The sequence below is a fragment of the Mastomys coucha genome, unplaced genomic scaffold (assembly GCF_008632895.1).
Source record: "Mastomys coucha isolate ucsf_1 unplaced genomic scaffold, UCSF_Mcou_1 pScaffold15, whole genome shotgun sequence".
Taxonomy (NCBI): Eukaryota; Metazoa; Chordata; class Mammalia; order Rodentia; family Muridae; genus Mastomys; species Mastomys coucha.
Genome location: NW_022196897.1, coordinates 76982060 through 77002822, shown reverse-complemented (window position 1 = coordinate 77002822; position 20763 = coordinate 76982060). Strand labels below are relative to the sequence as shown.

Sequence of the window (20763 nt, the reverse complement as noted above, 5' to 3'; positions counted from 1 at the left end):
CACCCTCCTGGTGTGTCTGAAGTCAGCTACAGTGTCCTTATGTATAATAATAAATGAATCTTATAAAAAAACATTCAAATATTATAAGAAAGTTTTCCTTTTGGATGGTAGTGGCACACGCCTTTAATCCCAGCACTTGGGAGGCAGAGGCAGGTGGATTCTGAGTTTGAGGCCAGCCTGGTCTACAGAGTGAGTTCCAGGACAGCCAGGGCTACACAGAGAAACCCTGTCTCAAAAAACCAAAACCAAACCAAAACAAAACAAAAAGTCCCTGGTGTGGGGCTATGGGGTTGTTTCAGACTTTAGTCTGCGAGCAGCTGACTATGGTTTGCTTCATGCTCTAGTAGGGTTTTGCCAGCTACAGATAATTTCTGTGATTGTATGACGTTTGAAACTCTGGGAACTTTTCAGAGGGTATATAAATTCAAGCCCCCTAGAGACAGGGTGGGTAATTGTTCGTCATTTAAGGAGGTTGGTTGTAGTATGTTAGTGGTCATGGTCAAAGATGAAACAAAAGGAAATATTCAGGAATCACCCCCCCCCCCCATCCTTCTTTCTCTCCTATTTGGTGCTAAGGGGTGAAACAGGTAGGGGGAGTAAAGGGTGGGAAAAAGAAGAACTCACAAAGCAGCAGAGACCAGCTACATCAGACAGTATACTCATATCAAGCAAAAACTGTAAGAATCTCAGGTGGGCGTGGCAGCACACACCATGCACCCTTAATCTCAGCACCTAGGAGGCAGAGGCAGGTGAATCTCTGTGAGTTCGAGGCTAGCCTGGTCTACAGACTGAGTTCTAGGACAGCCAGGGTTACACAGAGAAAACCCTGTCTCAAAAAATAAAAAAGTAAAAAAGATAGGGAGGCAGGGTGGGGGAAGAATTGTGGGAGGGGCAGTGAGTGGGATGCAAAGTGAATAAGTAAAAACAAAAATAAAAAATAGAAAACAGGAACAAAGATTACAATAACATTTATTTACATGTGACTATGCATAGACTACATGTTACTTGGATCCATGTATATGCCCAGAACAGACAAATCCACAGAAAGTAGGTTAGTGGTTGCCAGCCGATGGAGGAATTAGGTATGATTACTAATGTTTGTAAGAGTTCCTTTGAGGGCTGGAGAGATGGCTCAGTGATTAAGAGCACTGGCTGCTCTTCCAAAGGTCCTGAGTTCAAATCCCAGCAAACACATGGTGGCTCACAACCATCCATAATGAGATCTGACACCCTCTTCTGGAGTGTCTGAAGATAGCTACAGTGTACTTACATATAATAAATAAATAAATCTTTAAAAATAATATTTTCACTTTTAAAAAAAAGAATTCCTTTGAAGATGAAAATGTCCTAAAATTGCATAGTGCTGATGATACAACCCCAAGAGTATATTAATACTCACTGGATTGTACATATTAAAGGGTAAATCGGGGCTGGCAGAATGTCTTAGGGGATAAGGTACTTGCTACCAACACTGACAACCTGAGTTCTAACCTTGGAACCCACATGGTTGAAGAGAACAGATTTCTACAAGATATGTTCTGCCAAGCACTCCTCCGATCCAACACACAAAAATAAATGTAAAAGCAGGTGCAGGTAGATCATGTGGCTTATGAACCATATCTCAAGATGGCACTAAAAAGATGTTACCAGTGCTGAGGGGTCAGGCATAGTGGTGTGCAGGTGGTCCCAGCTCTAGGGAGGCTGACATAGAACAAGGGCCATGAGTTTCAGTCCAATTTACTAGAGAGATGGATTAGCACTTAAGAGCACTTGATGCTCTTGGAGAATAGTGGGGTTTAGTCCCCAGCACTCACATGGAAGGTTACAATGTCAGTAACTCCTGTTTTAGGGGATCCAATACCACCTTTTGGCCTCCTTGAGCCACACATTCTCTCTCTCTCTCTCTCTCTCTCTCTCTCTCTCTCTCTCTCTCTCTCTCTCTTCCCCCCCTCTCAAAAAAAAGATATAATAATACTATTGGATCATTTAATTTTTTGAGACAGACATTTGGCCTGGACTTTCTATGTAGATCAGGCTGTTTTTTAATTCAGAGAGCAACCTGCCTCTACCTCCTGAGTGCTGGGATTAAGGGGTGTGCCACCATGATGCCAGACTCAATTCTTACTATATTTTCCATTTTAATTTATTAATTCTTTGAGAATCTTATACATGTATTAATGTTCTTTAATAAAATTCACCCCCTACTCCTCCTAATTCCTTCGGACCTACTCTTTCCTTCTTGCCTATTATTTTGAGTATCTCTTTGCTAAGGATAAAATATACCTATTTTTTAAAAGGAGGAAAAAGAAGTCAGACAGTGGCAGCATGTGTCTTTAATCCCAGAACTCAGAACTCAGGAGGCAGACGCAGGTGAATCTCTGAGTTCAAGGGGCTGGCCTGGTCTACAGAGAGTTCCAGGATAGCCAGGGCTACACAGAGAAACCCCGTCTTGAAAAACAATCAAACAACCCAAAACCAAAACCAAAACCAAAAAGGAGGGAAAAGCAGCAGACACATGTTAAGAATATTCTTGTGGCTGGAGAAATGGTTAAGCAGTTAAAAGCACTGGCTACTCTTCCAGAGGACTCCAGTTTCATTTCCAGCATTCTCTCGGAGGGACTCCCATCCCATGGCTTCCAACATCCTCATTGGCCTTCTTGGACTTTGCACCCAGGGTGATGCCCAGACATACAGGCTGGCAAATCACCCATCACACCTCATACACATATTGGTGGTTTTTTGTGACATGATTTCTTTGTGTGCCTTGGCTGTCCTGGAGCTAGTAGCTACATGGCCAGTAGAAGGCATAGTGCGATCTGGTCTCAAAAAAGGAAAGAGAGAGAGGAAAGGGGGTTGGGTGGGGGAGACACACACCCAGAGAGACAGACAGACAGATAAACAAGGCTGTAGACCACCACTTAGGTTCAGGTTCCCTGCTCCCCCAAGAGCAGTTCTTCTTACACCGCTCTTATTATACCCAGACTGGGGTCCTCCAGGGCCTCCCCTGTTTAGAGGAGCCTCTCTGCTCAGCCTCCTCCTTGGTGATGGGTGCACTCAGGGGGTCACGCCCCCCCCCCCCCAAGGTCAGGGGTTGGAGAGCAGGCCCTGCTCCCTAGGCAGGGTCACAGTTCCACTCCCCCCACCCCACCCTTCGCGGCGCTTCTCCTTTGGCGCCATGGTTCCTGTCCCGGGATCCCTCGGGCCTGGCCAGGACTGCGGGGATTCAGCTTCGAAGAGTCGTGAGGCATCAGGTGGCTCTCGGCTCTCGTCCTCCGCGTCCTTCTCGCGGTGGCTGGCCGCGAGCCCTGAGGCCGGTGGCTGGCCCCTGCGCCTGGCGGGGTGGGGCGGCTCGCCTCAGCGCCTGGCGGGGTGGGGCGGGATGGCGTCGTCCGCGTGGCTGGAGGCCGGCCTGGCTCGGGTGCTCTTCTACCCGACGCTGCTCTACACAGTGTTCCGGGGGAGGGTGCGCGGCCCGGCGCACCGCGACTGGTACCACCGCATCGACCACACGGTGCTGCTGGGCGCGCTGCCGCTGAGGAGCATGACGCGCCGGGTGAGAGAGACCGCCGGGCCGGGCCGGGCCGAGCCGGGAGCGGGCCCCGGGCCTCGGCGGGCGCCCCGCGGCCCTCGCTGAGCCCCCTCTTTGCCTCGGCAGCTGGTACTGGACGAGAACGTGCGCGGAGTGATCACTATGAACGAGGAGTACGAGACCAGATTCCTGTGCAACACCTCGAAGGTAAGCACCGGGGCCCTCTGGCCTGGCCCAGTACTCCGGCCTGTGAAAGCTGGAGAAGCTAGGGGAAGGAAGGACACCGTGGGTGACCTTGTCTCCGAGACTAGTGTGGGAGACCTAGTTGCCTTCTCAAGCACTGTGTATGAGGGTCAAGCTCAAATGGCTGCTGGTGGAAAGACGCTGAAGCTGATAAGCTAGAAAGAAGTCATGCGAGCTTGGTGCCCTGGCGACTCAGGTGGCAGAGGCAGGATCTTTTGAGCCCAGGAGTTCAACGTGTCCTAGCCACTGTCTAAAAAGAGCGAGCTAACCCGCTGTGGGTGGCTTACTCCCCTTAAGCAATAAGAAGGGTCGCTGGAAGTTCCAGGCCAGGTTGGTGTATGTAGTGAGCTCTGTGCCAGTCAGGACACAAGGAAGTCCTGCTTCAAAATCGGGAAAGGGGTACAGTTGTTCATGCACAAAATTGTACATGTATATGCTACTTTTCCTTTGTTTATTTTGAGACAGGGGTCTTAAGTCCTGATCTGATTCTTCTGCCTCCACTTTCCAAGTACTGAGATTACAGGCATGTGCTAATACACCCATTTTTGTATTTGTGATTTTGGTCACTAACCTCAGTAACTAAAATTGTGACTTATGTGTGTGGTGGTTTAAATATGCTTGGCTCTAGAGAACTAGAGAACCCCAACTAATACAGTGTGCCTTGCTGATTTCATTCATTTCAACACATATTATAGCATCAAGTTTGAATTAGGCAATGTGTTTGTTAGCTTTAGAGATGAAGGCCAACTGTAAGAAAAGCATTTCTTTAAGAAAGAGTATGGCTCATACCTGTAATGTTATGTTACTTTGTTAGCACTTTGTGAGTGAAGGTGGGAAGATCAAGAACTTGAGACCAGCCCCAGTGTATAGTGAGGTGGAGGCTAGCTGGGCTACATGAGCCTGTGTCTAAAAACAAAATCACAAATAAGAAAAGCGTATCCCCTCCCTGCCAGGCATAGTGGTGTACACGTTTAACCCTAGCACTCTGGAGACAGAGGCAGGCAGATTTCTGTGAGTTTCAGGCCAGCCTGATCTACAGAGTGAGTTCAAGGTTAGCCAGAGCTACATAATGAAATCCTATCTTGAAACCCCCAACCCCAAAGAAAAGTATAAAAGAACACTCTTATTATATATGCTATATTAATAGTTATTGAAAAACTGCAGAGTGGGCTGGGGATGGATTTCAGTTGATAAACTGTTTGCCTAGTGTACACAAAGCTCAGTACAGAGTAAAAACAAGTGTGGTAGTGTCACAGGGCCTATATCCCAACACCCAAGAAACAAGAGGATCAGATATTCAAGTTCATCCTGAGCCACATAGGACTTCAAGGCTAACCTGGGGTATGGTATATAAGGCCCTTTATAGAAAAAGCAAAAAAGAACATGACTGTTCCTGGAATTTACCAAAATATTGTCACAAGTCTCAAGAGGTCATTAGCTGTCAGAGTTAATACTCACTAAATCAATTGTATAAACTGAGAGGCCACTAAAGCCACACAGACAATGCTTGGCATGTGAGGCACTCCCTTGGTAAGATGGAGCTTTTCCATCCCACTAGCCTAGAGAAAAGAAATCTCCAAGGCACATGGGTCACATTTGAATATGCCTAAGGACCTTCTGGCAGCCTTGCTAAAGTAGCAGGTTCCTACCTCTAGCTACTCCCACTTCCACCCCCTCGACCCCCGATATTGTGACCCAGGATTTATCTGCATATTTTTTTTTAAGATTTATTTTATTTATTTTATGTGTATGAGTACACTGTAGCTGTACAGATGGCCATAAGCCATTATATGGCTGCTGGGAATTGAACTCGGGACCTCTGCCAACCGGTCCCTCACTCCGGCGTAATTCACTGTAGTTGTCTTCAGACACACCAGAAGAGGGCGCCAGATCTCATTACGGGTGGTTGTGAGCCACCATGTGGTTGCTGGGATTTGAACTCAGGACCTTCAGAAGAGCAGTCAGTGCTCTTCCCCGCTGAGCCATCTCACCAGCCCCTTATCTGCATATTTAACAACTCTGAAAGTGGTTCTGGTTCAATTGATATACAAGCAAAAAGGTGCCTTCAGGTTCTGTGAATTTGATTGGTGGAATTAAACTGGCCTTCATGCAGTCATTAAGTTGCAGGGACTTGCTGAAAATAGCAAGGAACATGGAGGCTGACACCTGTAATTTCAGCACTTGGGAAGTGGAGGCAGGAACATCAGCTCACAGGCATCCTTGGCTACACAGTGAGAATTGAGGTCATCCTGGGTTATATGAAACCTTATTTAAAAACCAACAACAAACAGCAATATGAACTAACTAGTACCCTCAGAGCTCCCAGGGACTCAACCATCAACCAAAGAGCACACATGGTGGGGCTCATGGCTTCAGCAGCATATGTATAGCAGAGGATGACCTAGTCGGTCATCAATGGAAGGAGAGGCCCTTGGTCCTGTGAAGGTTTATGCCCCAATGTAGGGGGATGCCAGGGCCAGGAAGTGGGAGAGGGTGGGTTGGTGAGCAGGGGGAGGAGGGAGGAAACAGGGTTTTTTGTTTTTGTTTTTGATATTTTTTCAGAGGGGTAACCAGGAGAGGAGATATCATTTGAAATGTAAATAAAGAAAATATCTAATAAAAAAACTTTAAAAAATTAAAAAAAGTTTTGAGTAAAAAAAAAAAAACAATAACAAGCTAGTAAAAGTAGCTAGAGTGTAGTTGAAGTATTAAAGCAAAAACACTATTGTCTAATATAACAAAAGGCTTTATTTCATTTTTCTAGTTTCTTAAATAATGTTATACAAAATCAGGTAGGTTTTTCATTTTATTTTGTTTTATAAGGGGTGAAGGAAGTCTTAATTCTATAGCTTAGACGCTCCTTGAACCCCACGCACAGCATGCTAGCCTTGGGATTTTGGGCATGAGCCCCTACTCTTGTCTAAAGTATGTTGTTTTAACTTGAAAATAACCCTATTTCTTTTACTATGTACTCCTCAAAAAAGTGGCAAAAATATTTATGCACTAATGGTAAAACATATTTTTACTAGTGATCCTTGTCTACAGCTGGATCACTGTATAGGTCCTAACTAAGGCAAAAACACAGCTTCATAATGTTTTAAGTGGGGGTGATCTCAGGAGTTAACTTGGCAGGCACTACACCACTGACCTACATCCTTCAGCTCCATAACTTTGCAGCTGAATTTTTTGTTCGTTTGTTTTTTTTTTTTTTTTGAGACAGGGTTTCTTTGTATAGCCCTGGCTGTCCTGAAACTCACTCTGTAGACCAGGCTGGCCTTGAACTCAGAAATCTGCCTGCCTCTGCCTCCCAAGTACTGGGATTAAAGGCATGCGCCACCACTGGCTGCAGTTGAATTCTTTAAAACTTATTTTTTTTGTTGTTGTGGTGTTTTGGTTTGTTGAGACAGAGTCTCACTATGCAGCTCTGGCTGCTCTGGAACTTATTATGTAGACTCAAATTCATAGAGCTCCTGTACCTTTGCCTCACAAATGCTGGGGCTAGTGTTCACTGCTACACCTGACTGTGTAAGATGTTATAGGCCTCCCGGTTGAGGGGGGGGGGGCGGCTAGAAACTGAGCAGGGAGTGCTCTTAGCTACTCAACTGTCTCTCCAGACCCACGGCAAATGTTATGGAGCTAATAAAAGAACTAAAGGTCCAAGCATCTAAAGAATAGTTGAACATAGTTCTTTTTTTTTTCTTTTTTCTTTTTTTAAATTTTTATTTATTATATGTAAGTACACTGTACCTGTCTTCAGACACACCAGAAGCGGGCATCAGATCTCATTATGGATGGTTGTAAGCCACCATGTGGTTGCTGGGATTTGAACTCAGGACCTTTGGAAGAGCAGTCAGTGCTCTTAACCGCTGAGCCATCTCTCCAGCCCCCGAACATAGTTCTTATAGCAGCATGTCTGCTTACTGGAGGGTAAGCTGTTTTAACAATATTTCTGTTTTCGGAAAGAGTCACCTTATAGTAAACCCTGGAACCTGCTTGCTGTTTTGCTGCTTGGGACTCGTCTTCAAGCCATTCACCTCAAGCTTCTTTGGTTTCCCTTTCCTTTTTGTTCTGGTCCTAGGAATGGAAGAAAGCAGGAGTTGAGCAGCTACGGCTCAGCACAGTCGACATGACTGGGGTCCCCACCTTGGCCAACCTCCACAGAGGAGTCCAGTTTGCTCTCAAGTACCAGTCACTGGGCCAGTGTGTCTATGTGCATTGTAAGGCTGGTCGATCCAGAAGTGCCACAATGGTGGCAGCCTATCTGATTCAGGTAGGAAAATAACACTGCAGCAGCCTTGGTATAGCTTTCCAGATGTTCAGTAGCATTATTTACTGACAGGCCTTGATGGAGAGAGCCATTACCCACTTCTAGGCTGTCAGAAGGTAGTATGGTGGCATGCCAAACAGCCATGCTTTGTGCACAGGTCAGCTTCTCTGGTCCTGCCCTTACTAGTCAGGATAGATAAATGCAGGTACTCCTCTCTGATGTTGTTTCCTTAGCTTAAATGTAACAGGAAACTTAAATGAGAAGGTATGTCAAAGTGCTTGCCAACACAGGTCTTTAAAAAAAAAAAAGGAGTTTATAAGAGTGTTCAACCCAGCAGAAGACAGCCCGATTTTTTGTTTGTTTGAGATAGTATATTGTTATATAGCCCTGACAGGCCTGGAATTCATTATGGAGACTGGGCTATATAACTGAGGCTTGTAGCAATCTTCCTGCCTCTGCCTCCTGAGTGCTGGGATCACAGGAGTGCACCGCTACACCTGGCCAGTTTAAATAGCATGGCAGGGGCTAATTCAATAGTAGAATGCTTGCCTAGAAGACAGAAGACACAAACTGAGAGACAGAGAGAGAGAGAGAGAGAGAGAGAGAGAGAGAGAGAGAGAGAGAGAGAGGGAGGAGAGAGATTATTAAAATCCTAGCTCAGAAATGATAGAGTAGACCTAGAAAATCTGGGGTTTCAGCTTCATGTGGGATGTAGGATTTGCTGACTGAGGTAGTAAAAAGTGCTCATGAAACCTGTCCTTTTGTTTTCTGACAAATATTCAATATTGGTCTGGCTGGCCTCAAACTCTAGAACTCCTAGCTCATGTGATCCTCCAGCACACCACACCCAGCAAAGGAACATTGTTTTTTTCTTCCCTTTTTTAGTTCTGGGTATTGAAGCCAAGTATGTTAACCAAATGCTCTACCATTAAGCTATATCCTGGGCATTCTTTATTAAAACATGGTTTTAGTAATTCAGCTGGGCTGACTTTGAAATATAACTCAGACAAGCTTTGAAGTCGTGGTTCTCCTGCCTCAACTTCCTGAGTTACTGGGTTTATAGGCCTGTACCTCTTAGCCCAGCTGGACCATGATTTTCAAAACCTTCTACTATGGAGTCTTTGTTTACTTGAAGAAAACTGATTATACATTATTTACTTTATTTATATGTGCAAGTGCATGTGGGCATGTCTATGCTTCGGCACTCGTGGAGATCAGAAGATAACTTATAAGAGTTAGTTCTCTCATTTTACCATGTGAATTCCTGGGACCAAGCTCATGATTATGGTTGTCAGGCTTGGCAGCAAGTACCTGGACCCACTGAGATACCTCGCCAGCCTAAATCTTTTTAAAATTTAATTCTGAGAGTCCTTCAGCACCTGCTCCTAGGCCAAGGGCATTGTTCTACCTGCTCCTGTTTTTCATGGCTGATTTTCTTTTTTTTCTTTCTTTTTTTTTTTTTTGATTTTTTTCAAGATAGGGTTTCTCTGTATAACCCTGGCTGTCCTGGAGCTCATTTTGTAGACCAGGCTGGCCTCAAACTCAGAAATCTGCCTGCCTCTGCCTCCCAAGTGCTGGGATTAAAGGTGTGTGCCACCACCGCCTGGCACGTGGCTGATTTTCTAATCTTGTACTTCAGGTACACAACTGGAGTCCAGAGGAGGCCATAGAAGCTATCGCCAAAATCCGGTCACACATCTCCATCAGGCCCAGCCAGCTGGAAGTTCTCAAACAGTTCCACAAGGAGATTGCTGCGAGGGCAGCAATGAATTAACTACTGGTTATCTCTCATGCTGACTTAAGAGCATGAAGTCTGTGGATGACAAAGAATTTGGATCTCCCTGAGATACAGTAACAAGTTTACAGGACAAAGCAGCTTAAGCCAACCACTGCAAATGTGCTGAGTGGTAGATAATGTACCTCCTTTGCCTTCCTTCCTGAAATAACACTTGGATGGCTACAGAGAACAAGATTATCTGGCTACATCTTATTTTCTTTGACAGGGATAAGGAAATATTAATTTTAACAGAAATCTGTTGTGTTTCTAATATGTATAATGGCACTGTAAATCAAAGGCATTTAATGCTAGAAAAGGAAAGAAGTATCTAGATCTGTTCTTTGTTACTGTCAGAATCCAAATTTTAATTGTATGACTTGGCAAAATGGTTGCCCAGCATGTATAAGGCCCCAAATTTGGTCCCTAGCAGTTCCAAAAATAAAAATAAAACTCAACTTTTCCCCTGGCCCTGTGGGACTCCCCTTACACTTCTGGGGGAGCAATGAGAATGTTAAAGGATGTATGGGGTGCAGGCAGGATTGCTGAGTCAGGAAGGAAGAGGTCTGCACTTAGTTTCCTTCAGAAGTCACCCATTCAGAAGTCAGCACAGACACACATATCATTTCAAAAACGTTTATTTGTATGAACAGTTTCTAACTCTTTATTTAGCTGAGAGCCTTTAAAAGACCAGAGACTGTTTATATTTGAGTCTGGAAAACAGTTTCTGCTATTAATCAGAAACAATTGTTTCTACTTTCTGGCTTATTTGTTTGTATAAGCCAAAAATTCAACCAAAGTTTCTTTTCCTGACAGATAGATGAGAAAACATGTGAAGGAACATCCTGAATTCTACAGTTGATTCTTGCTGGTGAAGTACATTTTTAGCTTAGTCCACTGTCCCATCCAAATCCTGAAGGAAAACTCTAATACTTAATTCTTTGTGGAAAAGTGACAACTAGCCACTTTGCTGTCTTCCTGCATGGGAACCAAGGTGCTTCTTTTTTAACACTGATCTGGTAAGGGAGGCTGTGCCTAAGTCTGAGAAGAGGCTGGCTCTCAGCAGTCTAAAGTGAGGCACAGGGTCACAGGGGATAATGGCAGAGTTCAAGCAGCAGGAGTGTGAAAAACCCTACACAAAGCATCCCATGAGCCTTTGGGTGGGCTGAGGCGCTGCCTTCCTCATATATGTCCAAACTGACACATTTCTCTGAACTGGGAAATTTCAGATTTGACTGGGCTTTGACAAGGGGAGGGCATCAGCTGTTCTTCTCATCAATGTTTTAGGCCAACACAAACTGCAAGTTGGTAAGCAGCACCTTAATGCCTCTTGTGACAGTTACAGCTGAAGTGGCAGGGTCGAGCTTATAGGTGTTGGCATCTCCCTTCTTATATCGATCCCTGAAGACGTAGATGCTTCCATTACAGCTGGCAATCTTCCAGAGGGATGGGGCAGAGCTCCAGGCCTCAGGAAGACAGAGCCGGGTGAAGCTGTCTAGAAGGGGATTATAGCACACTAGAGAGTCCCCCTCAGCCACAATGAACACCAGATCCTTATGCACCGCTGCATGCATGCGGCCTGCAAAGGGAAGTACATAGGGCTTCACATGGCACTTGTCAGTTTCTGTGTCAAAGCACTGGATAAGTCGGGAAGGTTTGGTAAAGAAGTCTAGATCATTCTCCTCACCCCCTAGTAAGTAGATGATTCCATTGAGGTTGGCACCAGCGGCCCCAGATACAGCCACCTCTAACTGAGTTGTCTCTGTCCACACATTATCACCTACCCGATAGTAGATGACTGCATTCGAAAGGGTATCCTGTAGTGTCTTGCCACCCAGTGAATATATGGCATCTTTCCCAGGCACAGATACTAGGGTGTGCTGGAGGCGGTCCCGGGGCAAAGGAGCACACCACTCCCAGTCAACAGTGGCATTGTTACATTTCCACATGCGTCGTGGGATTGACCCTCCCACTACATACAGGTCGCCACCATGCTTGCAGGCTGCAGTAATTTGGTGGCATAAGCTGTTTTGGCCACTTACACTGATGGAGTCATCTTCTGCACAGTGCAAGGACACAGCCAACGAGTGGGTGCGAGATGACTCCTTCCCGATCAGGTAAATGTGCACATTCTCCCCAATTTCCTGTTGGCAAAATTGAAATGCTAACATCAGCTCATGTGAAGACTGGTATCCTTCCCCCAACCCCTTCCCTGGTTTTTCAAGACAGGATTTCTCTGTGTAGCCCTGGCTGCCCTTGAACTCAGAAATCCGCCTGTCTCTGCCTCCCAAGTGCTGGGATTAAAGTCATATGCCACCACTGCCCAGCTAAGACAGGTATCCTTAAAGGTCCGGGCCTAACATCCTGACTTTCCCTTGCTATTCAGGGGCAGAGAATCTGTTTTGTCCATCCTTGCAACTTATTTACCTATTTATTCAAACAAGATCTTGCTGTGTACCACAAACTGTTCATACTTAGATTCTTTTGCATCGGTCTCCAAGGAGGATTATAGGATGCACCACATCTGTTCTTACTCATCTCACATCTGTTCTTTTTCAGTGATAGAAATTAAACCTGGAACTCCATGACACAAAGCAAGCATCCTAGCAACTGAACTACATCCCAAGACATCTCTGCTTTTGTTTTTATTTTTGAGACAGGATTGTATACGCTGGCCTTGAACTAATTATGTAGCTGAGTTGGATCCTCCCACTTTCATGTACCCCACCCCCAATGTGTTAAGCCACCACATCTGGCTAGAACTGGCTAACTCAATAATGAAAGCAGTTCTTTCAAAAGATAGTGTCAGAGAAGATGCCAAAAACTCTATGAACTTTGAAGATCATAGACGGATGGCTTGTGGGACCAGAAAACACAACCGACTCCCAAGTTCTTAGTAACTTCAAGATAGTAACTAACCAGTGGCTATCAAAAGAGGCAGGTCAGAGGCTTGGAAGATGGCTCAGAGGGCTAAGGGCACTTGCTGTACAAGCACAGGACCTGAGCATCCCCACAAAATCTCTAGCATCTATGTAATAAGTTGGACATGCCTGTAACCCCAACTTTGAGGGAACAGACACAAATGGATCCTAGGAATTTGCTGACTGGTGAGCCAGCCTAGCCAATGGTAAACTTCAGTTAGAGACACTCAAGGCAATAAGGAAGAGAGTGGCAGAGGAAGACCTCTGATAGCTTACTGTCTGCATATCCGTATCTCTACACACACACACACACACACACACACACACACACCCCAGGCCAGTGAGATAGTTCAGCAGTAAAGCTGCTTGCCCTAAGCCTGAGGACCTGAGTTTGATCCTTGTGACCCACATAGTAGAAGGAGAGAACTGACTCCTGCATGTTGTCTTCTGACCCCCACATAAACCAAAAGATACACATCTCCCCCTACCAAAATAGAAGGCCATTGAGGGCTGGAATGCAGAGAGACTATGCCACCCAATCCTTAAGAATAAAATGTGTCTTACCTTCAAGCTAGTCCTGAGTGACTCTGCAAAAGCCTCTCTCTCTTCTTTATTGAAACTGATCCAAGCTTCTATTGCCTCTGTTGGGTTCTGGGAACACGGAACCCCATCTGTGAGAGCCAAAGGAAGAACACAGTCAATGGCAATATTACTGGGTTTTGTTTTATTGATTTTTTAAAAAAAGTTTTGTGTGTGTGTGTGTTTTGTGTTTGGCTGCATATATCTGTATACCACATGTATGCCTGGTATCCATGACAGTCAGAAGATGGCATCAGATGCCCTGGAAGTGGTGTTCCTGAATGGACTTGAACCATGATTCTCTGTAAGTATAAGTGCAAGAGCAACAAGTAGTTTTAACCACTAAGCCATCTTTCCGGTCTCATCAATGGCAATTTTGGTTGTTGTTTTGTTTGTTTTGAGACAGGGTTTCTCTGTATAGCCCTGGCTGTCCTGGTACTCACTCTGTAGACCAGGCTGGCCTTGAACTCAGAAATCCACCTGCCTCTGCCTCCCGAGTGCTGGGATTAAAGGCTATCAATGGCAATCTTAAAGGGACTTGAACCACAGCTGCTGTAGTAGAGCATGCCTTTAATCCTAGCATTTGGGAGGTAGAGGCAGGCATATTTCTGTGAGTTTAAGTCCAGCCTGGTCTACATAGTGAGTTACATGCAGTCAGAGCTATATAAAGAGACATTGTCTCAAAATAAATAATTAATTTAAAAAAAAGTATTTAACCATTTTGTTAGGCCACCACCATTATATGTATCTGTTTATGCACACATAAATATGACATTAACTTGAAATTGCTCCAGCACTACCATTTTGTAGTGCTGGGACCAAACCCAGAATCTCATATATACCAGAGAAGCACTGTATCACTGAGTCATACCACTAGCCCTCCCTTGCTTTTTTTTTTCCTCTCTTGCTTTTTAAAAGAGTGGATTGCACAATATGCCATAGTCACCTATCAGGCTATAGAGCACACATCTATCTATAGTACAGTTCCATCTCACTTGTTACCAAAGGTTATTACTCAAATGTTTCCTATTTTAGATTTTTTTGTTTTGTTTTCTTTTGTTGTTGTTTTTGTTTTTTTTTGAGACAGGGTTTTCTGTGTAGCTCTGGATGTCCTAAAATTCACTCTGTAGACCAGGCTGTACTGGAACTCACAGAGATCTGCTTGCCTCTACCTCTCTCTCCTGCATGCTGGGATTAAAGGCATGGGCCACCACTCCTGGCTATTTTAGATATATTGATTCATCACCATCTTCATCAATTTATTTAAGTCCTGTAGGCCTTCAAGGTACAGGGCAGATGAAAACATCAGGCACTTCTTACTTCCTTTTGTGGAAAAGTGATGCAGCTTTTTATTCTTTAGTTACTGTAAAGCACCCTGTCTCTGACAGTAGCTATGCTAATTTTCAAACTGAATCTCAACCTCAATCTAAAATCTCTACCAGGAAGGGAATTATAAACTAACAACAGTTAGTTACATAAAGTTGAGGTTCTCCTGAACCAGAACATCCACTGAACATCACTCTTGCATAGTTGGGTGTGATAAGCCCCTCCAGGAACTTACCTGAGATGATATCAGTGAGTAGATGATGGGGCAAGTGGAGGAACTCCTCTGTGCTCTGCAGCTGGGCCAGGTGGGTCTTGGCACAGTGCTTGGCAGCAGTGTAGAGCTCAGGATCACTGTGTCTATCTGCAAGCCACATCACCTGAAGGCAGTTTCCCACTTGTACTGTGCGTGCCAAAAACCGAGAACATTCCTCAAAGAGAGATGTCAGCTGATACATGTCTGACACCTCATAAATTTCCTGCAGCTCATCAGCTCGAAGTTTCACAGTCCCATGGTATATATAATCAACCAGGAGCTGGAAAACAGACTCACTGACATCTTGCAGCACAATCACCCGGTTGTGAGCCTCCTTCAGGTTAGATGTGAACATGGATCGGAAGAAGCAGCTCTGAGCTGACAGGACCAGCCGGTGGAGCTGAAACTCTCGGCCTTCCACTGAAATGGTGACATCAGCAAAGAGCTCCTCCTCTAAACACAGTTTCATAATGCCCTGAGCCACTCGGCCTGAGTGAGACCGGTCTTTGAAAGTATAGTTCACAAAGTAGTTTTCATCCATGGATGCTCCAGGCTCCTCTGGTGATTCCATGGTAGCCAACTTCTCTTTCTGCCAACTATCTGCAAAGCAATACCACCCTAAGTATTGGGTAATTCACAGACGCAGTCCACGAATCCAACTGTCCAACTCAAGATAGGGAGAAGGGAGACATTGGAGCAAAGTGGTCCAGACTGGTCTTATTCCTGGCCCTGCCAATATGGCCTATGACATTCCTGCAATCTTCCTGCAGTGGGGCCTCTCCTCCAATGAATTCAATTAAAGTTCCAACTGTTGTTTTTTCTTGAGGTAAAATCGGATATTCCTGATGATGGTGTAACAAAAGACTTGGGACTTAAGTCAACCCATGAAAAAGACGAAGGAGAAAGCCTATGATCTTAAAACCAAGTAATTTGAACTCAGGAGAAGCATAATTAGACCAAAAAAAAACAAACAAGAAGTATATAAAATAAGGCATCCAGGTATTGTGGTTACATTCCCTCTTTGCCTGGGCATAAGAGTGCAGAACCTCCGATATTGAGGCCTGGGCCTGGACGTCCATTACTTCCACTTTCACTCTTTTCTAAGCTGCGGTCTCTTACTTACCTACTAGCCCCAATGAGTTCTTAAAGAAGCCTGAGAGAGCCCAGCCGTCCCCGGCCGGGGGCACAAGGAAGTCCATAACCCTGTGCAATCTGACCGCGCCACCTAGAGTCGCCTAGGAAACGGTCTCCAAGGAAACCGTCCATCGTCTCCCCCACCCCCGCGCCCCATTAAAAGCTTAGCTCAGGAGCCGAAGAGCGGTGTGGAACTTAGAACCCAGAACGCCCACCCTTTCCCTTTCTCTCACCCGTCCGATTCTTTGTGTCTTCTTCTCTTCGGCCTCCGCTGTACCGAGATAGGGCTACGTAAACCTCACGGTTTCCCCACCTGCGGGTCTTCCTTACCTGCGTTACCTCCTTTCATGACAGGGCTCAGATCCGGAACCTCCGCTTCCCGCCCCGCGTCCGCCCGGAAGAAGATTCATTGCACATTTCCACTTCCGGTCCGTGCCCTTGGGGTTCCGTGGCCTGTGTGTGTTCTCCGACTACTTAGTCGGCACCCTAAGGGACGAACATGGCGGCGGCTGCAGCCAGGGTCTGGTGGCGTGGGATCTTGGGGGCCGCTTCCGTAGCCAGGGGTGAGCAAGGAACAGCAGGCTGAGACCACGGGCAGCCGCAGAGGCACATTAGCACGGAGACCTCCTCGGATCTCACACGCGCCTTTGTGCCTTTTATCTCCCTGTGCAGGGGCCGGGCGACCCTCAGTGCTGTTGCAGCGCGTGAGAAGGGAGAGCGCGGCGGCTGACAAGCGCCGTGAGTATGTGCGGATAGCGCTCTTCTCTCCAGCGTTAGCAGGGGCCTTCCATTGTTTCTGTCAGATACTTGTCCTTACCTTGGAATGTCCTTCCCTCCTGACAAATCTCTGCTTGCCCTTGGAGATTTCTATGGTCTCCACTTTGCTGTTAGAATCGAGTACTTCCTGTGCCCTAGATATTTGTTCCCTTCTGATCTTAATCACCCTTTGCTCATTTTCAGGAATTTTTTTTTTTTTTTTTTTGGCCTCTGGATTAAATTGTCTATGAGAGCAGATAACAAGACCTTTTGAGACTCAAAGGCCAGAGGTTGTTTTTGTTTTTGTTTTTGTTTTTGTTTTCGAGACAGGGTTTCTCTGTGTAGCCCTGGCTGTCCTGGAGCTCACTCTGTAGACCAGGCTGGCCTCAAACTCAGAAATCCGCCTGCCTCTGCCTCCCAAGTGCTGGGATTAAAGGCATGCATCACCACTGCCCAGCTTAGTCCAGAATAATTGTAGCTCACATCAAGTTAGTATTTACTAGGCACCTAAAAGCTTTAAGCCGTATAGTGAATGGTCTTCTGTGGACTTCGTAAGAGCCTGATGAGACACATAATATTTTACTGTCCATATGGATGTATAGATCATGAAGCGGTCCAGATAATTAAATTATTCAATCATAGTTCCCGTGAACAACAAAGCAGGTTTGCCTGTTTCCAGGGGCAGAAAATACTTACTCCTTGATTCTGTGATGTGTGGGTGCACAAGTATGGTGATTTTATGTTCAGTCAACAGAATCACATTGGAAAATTGAAAACCTGGCTTTTTTCTTTTTTCATTTCTGGGCATCTATTACACAAAGTGACTGGAAATGGAGTGTGGGCAATGAGATAATCTTTTAGGGTTCTTCAGCCCTGAAGTTTTCTGATTAAGAACTTGGAATAGACAAGTACCAAGAAGAGAACGAGAAACAGAAGTCTGGTTTCCATCCTTAAAGAGCTCTGAGTCTGATAGGAGAGCTGACACTGTTGCATTGTTATCATTAGTACAGGGAGTGAGGAACAGCTGTGGAACAGTGCCGAAAAGAAGCAGAGGCTGCCCATTTCAGTAACAAGAGTGTACGGACTGAGAAAGAGAAGTGTTTCCCTCTGAGTTTTTTCTTTTCTTTTTTTAAGATATTTTTATTTTTATGTATGTGAGTACAGTGCAGCTGCCTTCAGACACACCACACGATCCCATTACAGATCCCATTACAGATGGTTGTGAGCCATCATGAGGTTGCTAGGAATCAAACTCAGGACCTCTGGAAGAATAGTCAGTGGCCTTAACCACTGAGCCATCTCTCCAGTCCCCTCTCCTTGAGTTTTAATCACTTCCTAATTCCTGGAAGGTACTTTATACCTATGCCTCTTAAGATTCTTCAGGGAGGGCTTGGAGAGGTAGCCCAGTGTTTTAAGAGCACTGGCTATTCATCTAGAGGTCCCAACACTGGCATGTCAGTTCACAACCATCTGTAACTCCAGTCTCAGGCAATCCAACGTTTTTCTGGCTTCTGTGAGCATCAGGCATTCATGTGTGCATAGACATATATGCAGGCAAAACACCAAAATAAATAATGAAAGTAAATTTTTTCTTTTTAAATGAAAATTCTTCAGAAAGTCCGGAGAGGTTTTTTCTTTTAAGAGACTAGAGGTAGGGCTTGCTGCTACCTTCTCTCTTCATGCTTTTTCTCTTTCCAGCCACTGTCAGACCCCGAAATGATGTGACCCACAAGCAGCTCTCAGCATTTGGAGAGTATGTGGCTGAAATCTTACCCAAGTATGTCCAACATGTTCAGGTAATACTCATTGTTCTTGGGTCTGGGCCAGGAATCCACCATGGCACCTTAAGTCAGCGGTTCTCAACCTGTGGGTCATGGAGTTGCCTATGACCATCAGAAAACACAGATGTTTATGTTATGATTCATAACTAGCAAAATTATAATTATGAAGTAGCAATGAAAATAATGTAGTTGGGGAGTCACCACCACATGAAGAACTGTGTATTACAGGGTCACAGCATTAGAAAGGTTGCAAACTGGGCTGGAGAGATGGCTCAGCAGCTAAGAGCACAGACTGCTCTTCCAAAGGTCTTGAGTTCAAATCCCAGCAACCATATGATGGCTCACAACCATGTGTAATGAGATCTGACGCCTTCTTCTGGTGTGTCTGAAGACAGCTACAGTGTACTTACATATAACAATAAATCTTTAGAAAAAAAAGAAAGAAAGAAAGGTTGCAAACCACTGACTTAAACCAACTGACTCCTGAAGTAAACTGTTTCCTTAGTAGCTGTTTTTTCTCTCCACACCACCTTTCTGTGTCTGCAGGTGACCTGCCTTAATGAGTTAGAAATCTGTATCCATCCGGACGGAGTCATTCCAACGCTGACTTTTCTCAGGGATCACACCAATGCACAATTCAAATCCTTGGCTGACTTGACAGCAGTGGATGTCCCAACTCGGCAGAACCGTTTTGAGGTCAGTTAAATGTGAGATTTGGTAGAGTACTTGCCTACCACACGCAATGCCCTAGCTTGATCCCCAGCACTGCATAAAACTAGGTGTACTGGTACACCTCTGGTCCTTCGTACACCCAAGTCTAGTTCTTTAGAAGTGAACACAGGGGGATCCACGAGTTCAAGGTCATCTATAGCTACACAGAGAGTTCAAAGAAAACTATGGCAATGAGATGAAATGCTAGCTTAAAAAAAGATAGGAGACATTTGAGGACTAGAGGTGAGAAAGGGCATAGAAGACTTCCCGAGTGACAGCTGCTATGGAAACCAGAGCCTTCCTACTTGTAGCTTTAGTCCAGGTCACACAGAGCTAGCAGGATTTTTGCCCAGTTTTGTTTGTTGGTGTCCTTCTTTTCTTTTTCCTTTTTTTTCTCTCGTTTTGAGACAGGATCTCACTATGTTGGCCTGGACTTCTTAGTTTACTGAATAGTTAGAACTTTAGGTTCATGTCACAATGTTTTGCTCTGCTTGGTTTTTCTGAAAGTAAATTTATGCTGGGTGTAGTGGTGCACACAGCACTTGGGGGCAGAGGCAGGCAGATCTCTGTGAGTTTGAAGCCAGCCTAGTATACATATCAAGTTCCAAGACAGCAAGACCTGGTCTCAAAAAAATAAATGAGTAACATTATACGTGTGTGTGTGTGTGTGTGTGTGTGTGTGTGTGTGTGTGTATACACTGGGCCTTGAACCTGGAGCCCTACACTTGCTAGTCAAGCACTCCACACCTGAGTTATATCCACAGTTGGGGATTTGATATTATGTGGTTCAAGAGGATATTTTTGGCTGGCCTTGGATTTTTTTTTTCCTGTTAACTAGCACAATTAGAAGATCATATAATATTAAAATATAGAATTTATCTTGGTGACTTTAGAATACTCATATCATTGCAGGCATAACTGCTCAAAGCAAAGAACCCAGGAAAGAATTGTTAGAGAAGCAATTGAAAATAAGTTTGGGGGCTGGAAGTGTGGCTCAGTGGTAGAACACAAGCCTAACATGTACAAAGGCTTGGGTTAAATCCCAGTACTACTACCACCACCACCAACAAAAAGACACTGTTGTTACCTTTGTTTTTAACAAAATCTCAGTCATTTAATTTTACCAATAAAGACTCTGGAGCAGATGCTGGGGTGGAAGCCTGCTACCTTAGAGAGGCAAAGAAAGCACCCAGCTGACCTTCCTTCTCAGCTAGTGTCCCACAAGGAACGCCTTCTCCCACACCTCAAAACCTTCCAATATATTATCTCCCCTTCCTATTTCCTGAGCATCTCTCTATCCATCCTCCTGACTCTCTTTACTCTTTATGGTTTTTTCTTAATAATCCTATGTTCATTTCTGTCAACTGGTTGCTTGGTCTGCCTCTTAACCTATGGTTGACTTTAATCTGTTTAAAATATTCAAGCAGAGCTGGGCGGTGGTGGCGCACACCTTTAATCCCAGCACTTGGGAGGCAGAGGCAGGCGGATT

At 45.0% G+C, this 20763-nt stretch overlaps 3 protein-coding genes across 5 annotated transcripts in view; 2 read left to right on the top strand and 1 right to left on the bottom strand.

Moving 5' to 3' along the window:
* The first annotated feature begins 3133 nt into the window (after positions 1-3133).
* On the top strand, positions 3134-10283 carry Ptpmt1 (protein tyrosine phosphatase mitochondrial 1). Its single transcript, XM_031370923.1, has 4 exons — positions 3134-3553; positions 3656-3736; positions 7851-8042; positions 9679-10283. Exons 1-4 carry the CDS (start codon positions 3176-3178, stop codon positions 9811-9813), a joined length of 786 nt encoding a protein of 261 aa, XP_031226783.1. The 5' UTR covers positions 3134-3175; the 3' UTR covers positions 9814-10283.
* A 152-nt stretch (positions 10284-10435) lies between these two features.
* Positions 10436-16942, bottom strand: Kbtbd4 (kelch repeat and BTB domain containing 4). 3 transcript variants are annotated; one of them, XM_031370921.1, is made up of 4 exons: positions 16357-16942; positions 14875-15492; positions 13299-13405; positions 10436-11957 (listed from the first exon to the last, which is right to left on the bottom strand). In XM_031370921.1, exons 1-4 carry the CDS (start codon positions 16373-16375, stop codon positions 11097-11099), a joined length of 1605 nt encoding a protein of 534 aa, XP_031226781.1. In that variant the 5' UTR covers positions 16376-16942; the 3' UTR covers positions 10436-11096. The 3 variants fall into 3 exon arrangements, with proteins under 3 accessions (XP_031226781.1, XP_031226782.1, XP_031226780.1); XM_031370922.1 differs by having other exon boundaries at positions 16260-16940; XM_031370920.1 differs by lacking the exon at positions 16357-16942 and adding an exon at positions 16016-16231.
* Positions 16448-20763, top strand: part of Ndufs3 (NADH:ubiquinone oxidoreductase core subunit S3) — an 11253-nt gene continuing 6937 nt past the window's right edge. The window contains exons 1-4 of the mRNA XM_031370924.1: positions 16448-16589; positions 16699-16764; positions 18481-18578; positions 19110-19259. Coding sequence (XP_031226784.1) covers positions 16526-16589; positions 16699-16764; positions 18481-18578; positions 19110-19259 — 378 coding nt within the window. The 5' untranslated portion in view covers positions 16448-16525. The remainder of the gene's footprint in view (positions 16590-16698; positions 16765-18480; positions 18579-19109; positions 19260-20763) is intronic.

Bases quoted from the DNA above. Each gene is read 5' to 3' on its own strand.
- Ptpmt1 (XM_031370923.1), top strand. From the start codon at position 3,176: ATGGTTCCTGTCCCGGGATCCCTCGGGCCTGGCCAGGACTGCGGGGAT. The intron at 3,554-3,655 runs GTGAGAGAGACC...TTGCCTCGGCAG, and splicing joins TGAGGAGCATGACGCGCCGG to CTGGTACTGGACGAGAACGT. The intron at 3,737-7,850 runs GTAAGCACCGGG...TTCTGGTCCTAG, and splicing joins TCCTGTGCAACACCTCGAAG to GAATGGAAGAAAGCAGGAGT.
- Kbtbd4 (XM_031370920.1), bottom strand. From the start codon at position 16,091: ATGGACTTCCTTGTGCCCCCGGCCGGGGACGGCTGGGCTCTCTCAGGC. The intron at 13,406-14,874 runs GTAAGTTCCTGG...TGGCTCTCACAG, and splicing joins ACTCACTGATATCATCTCAG to ATGGGGTTCCGTGTTCCCAG. The intron at 11,958-13,298 runs GTAAGACACATT...TTTTGCCAACAG, and splicing joins CACTCAGGACTAGCTTGAAG to GAAATTGGGGAGAATGTGCA.